This window comes from Lactuca serriola, chromosome 5 (assembly GCF_051521515.1).
Source record: "Lactuca serriola cultivar US96UC23 chromosome 5, Lser_US96UC23_V15, whole genome shotgun sequence".
Lineage (NCBI taxonomy): Eukaryota > Viridiplantae > Streptophyta > Magnoliopsida > Asterales > Asteraceae > Lactuca > Lactuca serriola.
In genome coordinates, this window is record NC_136412.1 from 249,850,722 (window position 1) to 249,864,595 (window position 13,874).

General features: G+C 35.3%; 1 protein-coding gene across 1 annotated transcript; it reads right to left on the minus strand.

Annotated features, from left to right (window-relative positions):
* Positions 1-3,762: 3,762 nt before the first annotated feature.
* Positions 3,763-7,031, minus strand: LOC145053985 (DUF21 domain-containing protein At4g33700-like). Its single transcript, XM_079002119.1, has 11 exons — positions 6,579-7,031; positions 5,862-5,938; positions 5,716-5,799; positions 5,484-5,597; positions 5,310-5,396; positions 4,974-5,113; positions 4,789-4,876; positions 4,629-4,702; positions 4,417-4,544; positions 4,039-4,307; positions 3,763-3,957 (listed from the first exon to the last, which is right to left on the minus strand). Exons 1-11 carry the CDS (start codon positions 6,754-6,756, stop codon positions 3,913-3,915), a joined length of 1,284 nt encoding a protein of 427 aa, XP_078858245.1. The 5' UTR covers positions 6,757-7,031; the 3' UTR covers positions 3,763-3,912.
* Between the last annotated feature and the right edge of the window lie 6,843 nt (positions 7,032-13,874).

Sequence of the window (13,874 nt, forward strand, 5' to 3'; positions counted from 1 at the left end):
TACTTGTGTGGAGGTCAGGCAAGATATTGGATTGTCGGATTTTGGTGGAAAAGTGATATTCATTTTTCCTTATTTGAAGTTAGTGGATCAACAATTTGTTCTCCATCAGGATGTATGAGTCCTGCTAAGGTTGGGTTTTGATTATAGCATTGGAAGGTCGTCGTGGGTATGAGTCAACATTCTTCTAGCCGAAGCAGGGTTCGAGAAATTGGTTGGATCGTCTGGGTGCCTGGAAGGCAGCAAGGAGTGATTCCGAGGATGAAATCCAGTTTAAGTGGGGAGTGCGTAATATCCGGTTTCGAAAAGCTTCCTATTTCGAGAATTATGGGCATTAATGGATCAAGTTAGGTCCCTAGACTTCAAAGGGTTTGGGTTTTGGACCTAATTAGGTGTGGGTTATAAAATTTGTGTGATCCAAGCTTTCGCTTTGCGTTCTAGGAGTCCAGGGGTATATTAGTAAAAGTGATGCTTCGGGCCTTTTATTGAATCAAGGATTCTAGTTTGGAAGGCTTTTATTCAAAAGATATTAGATGGTATGATAGTGTTTTTCTTTACCTTTCCAAGCATATAAAGAATGCTGAAACTGGATTTGGGATGCGAGAGTTATGACCATTAGAAGTTAGGAAGGTTTTGGGTTTAGGCTACTAAGTTGGGCGTATAGGGTGTACGTTGGTCGTACTAGGCTTAAATGATCGCGTAGGTTCACCATGGCACACTGAGTGTACCAGGAGTGCACTGGGCATACACAAGTCAGAAGCAAACCCTAATATTTGGGTCTTGGACCCTATTTAAAGACCTTAACTTATTGCAAACCCTTCTTACCATAAGCCTCCATCCTCTCTAACCCTAAATTCGAAACCTTGTCCCTATTTGTGAGATCCTTGAGCTTTTGAGTGTTTTGGAGTGTTCTTGGTGCATCTTGGAGAAGAAGGAGTTCATTGGAGAAGTGTTGGTTGTCTTAGAGCTTGTAGATCCAGACCTTGTTCGCCTTGATCTATCTCCTGGAGGTATAAAGCTTCAAACTTGATGGTTCTTTTTGTAGATCTAGTTTTGGGTTATAATTTCAATGTTTTGTGCCCATAGTTTTGGTTCTTGTGAGTAAAAGCTACTCCAAAGCTTAAGGGTGTCATTTCTTGTTAGATATGAGGTTCATGTAGCATAAAAATCAGATCTTGATGAGTATAATTCTTCCATGCATGAGTTATTGGCCTTTTTGGTGAAGTTATAACTTTGGGGCTTTGGTTTGGACATCATTAAGCCATGCAAAGTCATGAAGTTTATGACTTAAGATGTACCTTGGAATCAGATCTAGAAGTTAGACGTTTTGTCTTAAGGCATCAAGTGCTTAATGGGAGTTTTGGCAATCAGGGGCGTATGTTGGGCGTACATAGGCGTACACTCATCGTAATGTGTTTCAGTCCCATCTCCTTTGATGTAAGAACTTGTACATTGGGTGTAATAAGGTGGTACGTCGGGCGTATTCACTAGAAGGCCTTTTGGACCTTAGGTATTTTGGGTCATTCTTGGGCCTTAAGTCTTTTGGGTCATTCTTGGGTCTGAGGTCTTTTGGGCCATTCTTGGGCCTTCGGGGTCTTTTGGGCTATTAGTGGGCCTTGGGCTATGGCTTGTTGGTCCTAGAGTAGGAAAGGTAAAAGGGTCTTTTACCCTTTGTGATAGGGAATATGATTTGAACTTTCATTTATTACTCTAAATAGTGATTAGGGTTGGTTTGACTATGTTTATTGTGAGGAGCCATGGTAGCAGCAGCCAGAGAGTGTGATTTGTGCATCTTCAGATTGAGGTGAGTTTCCTCACTGCAATTGTGGGTCGAAGGCAACAATGTCGGCCCATTGGATTATGATATAGGATGGTAGTGATCTTCATGACACTTATTGATATGCATATATGTGTTTGTTGTCTTTGTGACTTTTTCCAGTATTAATATATGTTTAGCTGAAGGGGTGAAATACACCCGTACCGATTGAAAGATACCGAAGGAGTCAGAAGGGACTCAACAAGTCGGAAGCGACTCATAGGGATGAAATAGACCCATTGTATGCTATGTATGATATGTATGTATGATGTATGGTATTTTGGGAAACTCGCTAACTTTGTGCTTATGGTTTAAGTTTATGTTTCAGGTATTTCTGGTTCGAGAGGGAATGGTCCAGCTTGATCGCAACGCATCCGCCAATGTTCCGCAATTTTTATGATTTTGGGATTAGTACTCTGATAACTATTTTGGTTTTTTGATGTATTTGATGAATTTTGGTTGAGTTAAAAATGAAATTTTACTTATGATTTTTGGGATGTTACAATATCAATTTTTTTTACAGTTGGGGTTGACGGTTGGATGTGTTGGTGTTGTTTTCTTTTGACGATTGGCCCAGTGGTTTTACGGGTTGCGCTTAAGGAAGGTTGCCAAGGATGTGTTGGAATGAGTTTTATTTGCTATGTGGTGGTATATCTAGCTTTTCATGGATAAGACCTTATTTGGCTTTCTTGGGTTGATATTCACACAAAACTGTGGTGGAGAAATCATGTTCGGAAATGATTATATTGATGATGGCTTGGGTGTTATGGAGACATAGGAATTCGGTTTTGTTTGACAACAAACCATTCGTACAAGTGCTATTTTTTATTCAATTATTTTAAATTCTTTTGATTGGGTAAATAGTAAAGGTTTCAAAATAAATGTTAGTTCAAATGCTTGGTTATATTCTCCTTTGTAATTGATATCTTGGTTTTTGGTTTCTAGTTTCTTGTTAGAATCCTTTGAATATACGAATCTTTAGCTGTTAAAAAAAGATCTTATTTGGAAAAGAGATGTCTAAGAAAAGTCTCATCTTTGACAGAATCGTCTCACAAGCTTTTCATTGGCGCTCTAATATGTCTAAGGTGTTGTTCTAGGTTTTATGGCTTCAAAATCAAATTCTAACTATTGTGTAACGTTTTTGGTTTCCTTGTATTTTCGGTTCTAGCTTCTTGCTAGAAGGTTTTTATTGAATTTCCGTCGTCCAAAAAAAATATCGTCAACATAGAAACCTAAGGGGGTGTTTGGATAAATAGTTTTTAGCTTATTAGCTTATTGTTTATTTGATTATTGTGGTGAGAATAAACATTTTTTTAAAATGTGTTTGGATTAGCTTATTGCGATGGGAATAAGTAATAAGCAATAAGCATTTAAGTATTTGGCAAAATAAAACAGTTTATATGAGTAAAATGACCACTAAGCAATAAACGATAAGCATTCCCCTCCTTGCTTATTAAAATCAGCTTATTTTGCTTATTCCTACCGCAATAAACTGATTTTTAAAGACTCCTATCCAAACACTTAAATTTGCTTATTGCGGTGGGATTAAACAATAAGCAATAAACAACCTATTTTTTCTCTATCCAAACACCCCCTTAATTGGAGGGACCATTAACTATTTAATTGTTTTGTTAAGAAAAAGGCTTTGGAAATTGGAAGGATGGGCGTGGTATAGTTCCAACGTTGTACTTTTGTTTCTTTTGAATTGTGTTTTGACGACACACATACCACTAAATTTTGTTTAGTTTGACACTATACTCTTGTACGAGGTTTCTTTAATTTAATAGAAGATTCTTTGGAATCAACTCACAAGTTAAGTTTTGTATTTAATTAGAACTATAGACTTAAATAACTAAAATGGAAGATGATTAAATGATTACCACTGAATAATTAAGTCATAATTCTCTTTAAAATACATCAACCGATTCCGTAATTTTAAGCATGAACACTTAATGCAAAAAATCTTTCATTATATTTATCAACAATTACCCACAACGCAAACATGCTAACAACATCGATATAAACACATGCATGACTTTTTTGGGTAATCAAATCCGTAGATTACAAACATTTTCCAAGTGGAAACTACTAGCCTTTTATCATGACTCTTCAAAATGGTGATCCGTTTCATCAAAGATTTCCTCCTAAATGACAAAAAAGCCCTTGTCAAAATGTACATTGGTATGGAAAAAGGAGGGTGGTTATATTAATATTAGAGAATTTACCTGTAAAAGTTCTTCAATTACATCTTCCATTGTAATTACACCAACTGCTTCTTCATCAGGGACTGGAAGTGGTTTTCCATCTATATCCAAGATGTCTGAATACATTTCCTTATTCCATTTTTTACTGCTGAAGTTGCCTTTGAAAGAATTACTGCCCCTGCTTGGAAAACTCTTCCACTGCTTGAATGATCTTTTTGACTGTAAAGATTTTTCTAGAGGAGTTTTATGATCTCCATCAACATCCACTCGCACTTCCTTCACACCTTTCTCTATTGCAACACATGTTTGTTAGACACTCTCGTCCGTGCAAAAGACATAAATGCCCTCCTCACTCCTCATCTTTATAATAATAATTAAAAAAAAAAAAAAAAAAATTACCAGATAATGGGGTCTTCATTCCAGGCTCCTGTGGTGTCTTAATACATTGTCTCACAACAACAGCCATGTGACTGTGACCTTTCTGAAATTCATTCAAGATGTCATATAATGGAAGAGATTCTGCAACCCTACAACAAAAAATATATATATTCTTGAATTAGAAAACTTTTTCTTTTTTTTTTTTTTAAATCACTTAAACATTTATAACATACTTGGGAATCCTGCGAATGGTGACACTCTTAACTGGGACTTCCTCGTCTGTATGAATAGTCAACAAATTTTTCACCTAAAATACCAAAAAACAAAAGTATTAAATTTACTTGTCAAAAAAAATAAAATTCATATGGTAACAGATTAAATAAATAATAGTACCAGAATAAGTCCAATTATATTTGTTGGTTGCTCATAGTAGACAGGTATCCTGCTATGCCCTTTCTCCAAAATGATATTCATCAATTCCCTGTAAGTTGTAGTGAATGATCAGAGATGTTTTTAAGTTTTAAAGATTAAAAAATAAATAAATAATTAAGGTTGTTGAGAAAATTAGTAAACAAAACCTGTCAAGTTTGGCATTAATATCAATGGAAAAGGTATCAGATATAGGAGTCATGGCATCACTGGCTGTTTTTTCAGTGAGTTCAAGTGCTCCTGCAATTATTGTTGTCTCATCATGCGTTAGTTCTCCACCTTTACCAGCCTGTTTTCAAGGATACAGATACACACAACAAATTATGAAACTTGAAACAAAAATAAACGGATAAATTACAAAAATGGTCCCTGAGTATCGCTGTTTTTTGTAATTTTGGTCCCAAGATGTTTCCTCTTGCAATTTTGATCAATCTTAACCATTTTTGTAATGAGTAATCTACTCAAGAAAAAATAAAGACACATACCTCATTCCCATGAAAATTAACAAGTGTTTTCAACTCTGCTCTTCGGAAAAGAGCAACATGTTCATGCCCAAGAAGATAGTCTAGCAACTGATCAATTTGGGAAATATAGTTAAAGATCACATGTTTCAGACAACTGTTGGACTGTTATATGATATAGAAGATATACTGAATCACCTTGCTTATAGGATATGCAACAGGAAAGCAAATCCAAACAAGAACACGCACAAATGGAGATACAGTTGCACCAATAGCAAGTCCATGCCTTGTACAAACAGATTGTGGTATGATCTGTGAATGATAGTAGCAATTTGTAAACAGTAAATGGTAATAATGATCAGTGAAAGTGATAACAAGAATGTTGGTTTCAGGTTTCAACATTATTAATCACTTAATAGCTTTTACTCACCTCACCAAATAGAAGTATTAATGTCACTGAAATGAGAATAGCACCCCAAGCTGTGATCAGACTATCCAGGAAAATTGGGAGAGCCTGAGAAAGATGATAACTTTTGTAAAACTTGTAATGCTTTTATAAATTATAACTAAAATTACCTCCATTGCTGCAGCATTGCAAATGAGAAGTGTGCAGAGTAATAGATGCTGTTTTTTAACCACTGGTAGTATCTTCTCTGTTGAGACAATGAATTAATACTCATTAGGGGTATTAAAGTGAACAAGAAAATTTGGACTCTTGTATCCTAATGCTAGAAGTGTACATGTTTCTTTCTTTCCCTTTCAAATAAGTAGTTTCTCTTTATTTGGCTAATATAGTTTAATCATTAATTTATTCAATGTATCATGATTGTGTTTTCTTGTTTTAAAAATCTTTGTTGTTTTTAATTTGTAAATATTTTAAGTATATGCACATTACTTTATGAAGGGGAACACCCATCCCCAACTTCCTATATCTTTCTTTTTATAGATTATATCTTTTAGAAAACAGTGTGATGTTGTCTACCATATTAGAACACCAAGTGTATACAACCTACCACTACCACACTGAATCACTGCATTAATAAAAGGGGTGAACAGACGTTCCCCTTCAATTGCCAGAAGTAAAATTGATTCGGACCTATTTCTAACAGGAGTTCCTCAAATTAGAAGGGTTCATGCTAATAAGAAGAGCACAGAAACAAAAATCCAGAAAAAGCATACACTAAATCGCAGAAATGTGTACCAATTACAAGAAAAAAAACAAAGTATCACAAGCAATTAATACACAGGTAAAAACAAAAAATTAACAGAAAACGGAAGAATCGGACGAAATACCTGCGTATATACGGTCTCTAGGAGTCCCAGATTTAGCAAGAACTTCCAAATCAACAAGACTCAACGACATGAGCCCTAAAGTAAGCCCGGACATCAATCCGGCAAACAAAACTAACAACACTACTATCCCAATATGAATAAAGAACTGGGGTTCACAACATGAGTATTCAATCGTCATAACAGTAGAATCAATTTGGTTCTTCTTAATGCTTTCCTATCATAATTTGTTACCGAAACCCTAACTCCCGCCCTTCTAAATCAAATTTAACAATACGGAGATCAACGGGTGCAATTGAGAAGTAAATCTGAGACGAATAAAGGTTGACAGAAAGGAAGATATGGTGACAGCATGATGACATGTCGAGCGATTGAATGAGAGCCAGAAAGAGAAGAGAATCGTGTGGTGATTGGGGATTCTGGTAATGAACAGATCACTGCTGGATGGTGACACACGGGTCACGACCATTATTTTGTTTAATAAATGATTTAAAGTGTATTTGTCCTTTTAGGGCCAAGAAGAAAGGACTATGGAATGTGTTGTCCATTAAAGAGTAAACTAATAATGCAATATAATTGGTAGCATTTAATAAAACATGATGGTTTTATATGGCCATGGATTCATGGTGTTTGACATTGGCAAATCTAGAACCAAAATCAATGTGTTCTTTATATAAATGAAATGGAAAAAAAATGTATGAAAATGTAGGTTTTTTGGCAAAAATAAAGTAGTTCCTTATGTTTTTTTTGTATAGAACTAATGTATTTAAAAAGAAAAAAGGTAGGTCCTGGGACCCACCTTCACATAGTGTAGCTACGCTCCTGGTATTTACTTGACTCGATTATGAGCATGATATTTTTAGGTTGCCTTCACCATAGCAACTTGTAGGATGAATTAAGGAGGGAAATGATTAATTATGATTTATTAATATATTATAAGAATAATATATTAAAAGAGAAATCATAATGTTTAATTAATATTAGTCAAGAATTAATTAAAGAATTAATTTTGTGGCTAAAAGAGATTAATTAAACTTAGGAGACTGAAATTCCAATTATAAGATAATTGCAAGTGGGCTATGGATCACCTTGGAATATAGGTTGGACGAAATCTATGGGAAGCCCATATGATTTTCGTCCAACGCATGTTCCAGAAGGGGTTTATGGGCTACTTAGGGCTTAAGCAGTCAAATTAGGGTTTCCTTGTTAGATAACCCTAATTACCTACTATTTAAAGGCCTTTTGAGACCCAAAAACGTGGCTAACACTTATGAAGGTTTTCCTGGACATTTTTGGAGTTCTTATTCTCTTTCTTCTTCATCTAGTTGTTTCGTGGTGTTTGTGACTCCATTAGAGGTGCAACACTTGAGGCACTAAGTTTTCTAAAGCCAATCAAAGCAAGGAATTGATTGTTATTGATACATAACAATCAAAGGTATTCTCTAAACCCTAAGTCATATTATAATATGTTAGATCTAGGGTTTATAGCTTTGGATATTCAATTGCATGTTCATTAGACAAACTAGATCCAATAGTTATTAGGGTTTGCATGTACATCATAGGAATGATGTAGTTCTCAAAACCCATCAGTGGTATCAGAGTCTAGGGTTGTTTGTTTGATGTATTTGATGCTATATTTGATCATTCAAGCTTAAAATTGAAAAATTATGCTTTCTAGGGGCTGGACTCACCGAGTCCATGACTGAACTCCCCGAGTCCACTAGGAACTCGACGAGTCCATTGCTGACTCGATGAGTCTAAGGCGCAGAAGGCTGATTTTTCAAGATTTTGACCTGTTTTGGCTGTGGATAGTTACCTAAAACGTTTTTTATTAATAAAATTCGAATTTTATCCATATTTGGAGATTATCCTTGCCAAAATAGAAGATAATTGTCAAAATCTAGATAATCATTTGTTTTATTAGATAAAGATTGATTATTTGTAATTTAGATTTGAATTATCTTGTTAAAATAAAATTAAAGGTCAAATTAGATAATCATAAATTAACTGTTTAATTTTAAATTATTTGCAATTTGATCTTGTGTGTTTTGAAAAGTTTCAAAACTTGCCCTCAAGTTTTGGAATTTACAAGTTGATTAAAAGTTTAATTTTGAAATGTTCAATTCTAAAACCCTCGTATTTTGAAAAGTTCAAATTACACCCTTATGGTTTTGTTAATTAATTAAAATGTATAATTAAATGAGAGTTAATAAATCCATAAAGTTCTGGTTTACATTTAATGAAATTAAAAGTATAATTAATTAAATTAGACCGCCTAGTATTTTAAAAGTTTAAAATACACCCTATACTATGTATATATGACATTAAAAGTCTAATATTATATATGTATAAGTAAATAGTCAGTCTTACCGTTAGTAGGTGAAAGACCCCAACTTTCGTATTTATAAAAGACCCAAACTTTCATACTATTCCAACATTATTCTTAAGTTACTTCCTCGAAACATGCTACATGTATATTTATAAAACAATATTTTATATAGATAAAGTGATTACAAAGGATTGGATACAAACCGACTAAGTTTTATTACATTTCATATCTACCCAGGAATCCACTATTCATATACATACATGAACATTAAAATACATAGAAATAGTATTAACTATTCTAAATCTTTCAGCAGTATAAAACTATATTGGATACTCATCACCTGCAATTGTTAAATATTAAGAGGGATAAGCGATAACGCTTAGTGAATTCAATAAATAGATACAATATAATCTTATGCCTTATATATATCAATATGACAGAAGCAAAAGGGAACAAGAACAACAATAGCATATGCGTATCATATGTCACGCTTTCAATATCAACTCAAGATTTGATTCAAAGATTTATGATCAATGAGACATAACAATTTCCATGCTTGATATGCATGAATAAAGCTTTTGGCCCAAACGGCACAGAAGATATACAACTTCGGATTAACATTTTGGTAGATTTCAGGCTTAAAGCCCTGTCTAACCATTTACCAATACCATAGAATAGAGTTCATTCTCTTACGGAGTCATGCTCTACATGGTCAGAGGCTACATACCAGTCCTATCTAACCTTCTGCCAATGCCATAGAATAGAAGTCATGCTCTTATGAGACATGTTCTACATGGCTAGAGGCTACATACCAGTACCACCGTGAATCTAAGTCCTTTTACTGATTACATGGCCAAAGGTATAACTTTGCTATTAAAAATAGCGAATAAAAATAACCCGGGAAAATAACCCGGAATAATAACACTGAAAAACACACAGCACATATAACACATAACATACAATTGTTCCTATATATTGAACTCACCTTAAAATAATCGGGGGTTAAAATAGTAATTTGAGCAGCATATCGGCTCCAAATATGGCTTTATTTGTTGAAAACCGAGAGAATTAGCTAAAAACCGGACTCTAAAAAGGTAAAGCTTCAAAACCGAAAAGATAAAATTTTCGGGCTTCACGACACTTTGGGGCGTGTTTCGAGTGTTAAAATTGACACCGGGGCTTCGGGGGATGTCAAAATAGTCAAAATATGGAAAAAGGGGGCCAAAAATGGCAATTTTCTAAAATTCCTCGGCAAGGCTCGCAGGCCTTGTATTTATAGGGAGGAGATGCGAGGGTTCGCTGATCAGAAGGAGGAGTCAGCGAGACAGATGGCAGCTCGCGAGAAGACCAGATGGCGCGCATGCGAGGGCTCCAGGTGGCTCGCTTCGGACGCAACAAGCGTCTTCGGATGCGAGGAGTCACCGGGTGACTAAGCAGCTTCGGACGACTCATCGCGACACGCGTCGGATTCGGGCGAGGGTGAGTCACGACGTCGGAAACGAGGCGGACACGGCATCGGACCAATCAGAAGGTGCCAGCGAGGCTGCGGTCCAATCAGAAGCGAACACCTGTCCGACACGTGGAAGCCTCGCATACGAGGGTGACGTGGCATTTCACTATTCATACGAATTTTCTCGAAAAATGTGCAAAAACTTCTAAAATCCATAACTTTCGCATACGAGCTCCATTTTTGACGTTCTTTATATGCACGCGAAGCTAGAATTATGCTCTACAACTTTCGTTTAGACTTTGTCGGCTAATTTTGATTTTAATTTTAATATTATTATTTTTAACAGACCGGGACAGGAAAATCCGTTAAAAATTCATAACTTCTTCATCCGACGTCCGTTTTCGTTAGACTTTTTACCGTTGCACTACTAATGACGAGACCTTCAGTTCTCGTTTAGGTTGCGTCGGCTAAAAATCACTCGATATAAAATTCGAGTTTTTAGCTGTCTACTGCTAAGCTGAAACTTCGAAAAATCATAACTTCCTCATACGAAGTCAGATTCAAACGGTGTTTATATGAAAGTTGATTATTTTCACGAGTTCTACAACTTTCATTTACATTACTAAGGCTAAAAATTAGTTTATCGAAAACTAAATTTTTACGCGACAAGGTATTTTCCGGATTTATCACGGATCTTCGTTTGGTCATAACTTCTTCGTTATAACTCGAATTTCGATGAGGTTTTCGCCTAAATGTTTCTAACGAGATTATCTACAACTTTCAATAATAAAATTTTATTTATATCAAATTTTATATTTTCGCTAAATTTTCATGATTTGGCTATTAATTGGAATCTCATAAGACTTCCAACATTTTATGAGTGATTCTAAACATAGTTTTACTTCATTTCTAGTAAAAACTAGCTGTTAGAACTCAACATTCAATTTTATTCACTTTTAATAATAACAATACACAATTTCAAAACGTGTATGTTACAGTAGGCCTCATTCATGAAGTTGGTCTATAAGGGTGTTTAAGGAAATTGCCTATAAAATGGCGATTGAATGGGTATCCACTCTTACCCACCGCATTCTTGACTAGTGGAGAGTCGTTAGCCGAACGGGTAGGATAGGACGAAACCTTCCATTATAAGTATAATGAAGCACAAAGTAACTACATGCTTTTACAAATTCCCAAATTCTAGTTACTTTAGGCAAAATGTGAAATTGTTTGCTAATCCATGGAATTACACTTTGTACCCTCGTCAAACGTTAGTGGAGCGTGTGTGGTTAACTGGCACACTAATTTGGGATTGACATTGGTGGCGAAGGGTGGATCGATGTTTATCATAGATCAATGGAGTGTGTGTAGCCAACTGGCACATTGATTAGGTGATAGTAGCATTGAGTGCACCACGTAGATTCGTATGGTTATTCACACCTTGTTTGTGATCCTCGGCATCCTAGTCGCAAACTTGAAGGGCATAATCGAGATTAAACATGCCATTGAAAAGTTCAATGAATTTCAAAAGATCTAAGAGTTTCAATTCATTTAAAACTTATTTTTTTTGTTTTTCATGGTGGAAAATTAGTGAATCGTCATTCACTTATCTTCAAATACTCTGCAACTAGATCACGGCATCCCTCTTCTAGGTTGTAGAGTATTGTGTTGGATCCTAGCCTTGATGTTTCATTTGGGTGTTACATCAAGGACACTTATCAACTAACTTGAATTTTCTCCCGGTTTGTAGATGTATGAATCTTACAATGGTCTTCCCAAATCCCATGGAAGAAGCTTTCCAAAGGAAGATGACGTTCCACGATACGATCAAGGAACAAGAGATCATGCTTCACTTCCTCCACCTCCTCCAATTATTCTCCCTGACCCATAAGTTCGAAGGCTTGAAAAGTTCAAGCTCACCGACGCCCTAATGGAAATGAAACATGAAGATGGGAAACCTGTGTGTGCACACATCTTAAAGATGAAGTCACACATTGACAGATTAAGGATGTTGGGTGTCGAGATTTCAGGTGAGTTGGCTGTTGACTGGGTTCTTCAGTCACTTCCTGAATCATATAGTGGGTTCGTAAGAGAGTACTATATGATGGAACACGACGTGACCCTCATTGATTTGATCTATTTGCTTATAGCTGCCGAATCAGCAATGATTTGGTGTGCTGATTAAGCAAATTTGTCTGGTGAATCAAACTCCCAAACTTCAATGGACACTAGCAACATTGGAAGTCTAGAAAGGACTAACTATGAGATTATCCCATGTGCTTTGCCAAAGGAGCCCATTTGCTTTTATTGCCAAGAGAAGGGGAATTGGAGACGAAGCTACCCTGTCTACCTGAGAGATCTAAGAGATGAGAGAATCTAGTGTTATGACTCTTCTTCAGGTATGAAATCCCCTATATAGCTCTTTTAAGTTCCTATTATTGATTCTTAATACATGATGTAATAATATTACATTTTGAAATTTTTATAGGATCGAAGAAAATAGAGGAAGCTTAAGGGAAGAAGTGAGTTGAATCTAATTGTGAAGAAAAATGGATTTCGATCGCATTGTTTGAAGATTGGATTTTGAGCTACTACTTGGAGTTAGAATAGATTGCTTAGGATTATGTAATAGCATAGTTTTTTCAGTTGAATTGCATTGTAAGGACAAAGTTTTTCCGCAATAAAATATAATTTGATTTTGTCTTATTTATTTATCCTTGCAATGGCATGTATGAAAAATTGATGTTTGAATGTTTCTACTATTAGCAATAATGGATTTGATTCTTAATTATGTTATTTGTGGAAATGTCGAGAATTTACCAAATAGGGAGAGTTTCTCATCGCCCAAGTTTCAATTGGATAGAAACTTGGAAATCATACAACTTGGTTGCGTGATGAATGAGAAACCTCATATTTGGAAATTAGACTAATTCTTTGACAAAGTGTCAAGTGAAGGACTAGGAGATCGAGTACACTAGGTTGTGAGTCGATCAAGTCCACCACAAGAGTGATAAAGATATTCGTCATGATTTACTAAAGTTTAGTAAATATGATTATACTTATAAGATTAAGTGTAATTATGAGTTGATTGAAAAGGTTTCAATAAATGGCAGAATGAATAAGAAGAATCAAGAAGGCAGAAAGATAAAAGTTTCTCTATTCTAAGAAGAAGGGAGAGTACCTTTTATTGTGTTTTATGATAAGTCTTAATGATTAAGAACCATATCTCAATTGATCCTCTAAGTGAGTCTTAGTACATTTGTATGTCTAAGAAGAGGAATCGGGAATCGTGGAAATGGTTAAATCAAGAAGTCAATCATATTTCGTTCCAAAATCAAGTCTTAGAGTCATACTCCAAGATTGTGACTTGAGTGACAAGTCTTAAGAAGGTTTATAACACTCATCAAATTTAGAACATGGAAAAGTTTTATTATTCTTGCACATTTGAAATTGGTAAGTTGTGTTGTCTTGGATAAGACAAAGACCAACTATGACCAATTATGTGAAGTGTTTTTGTCTT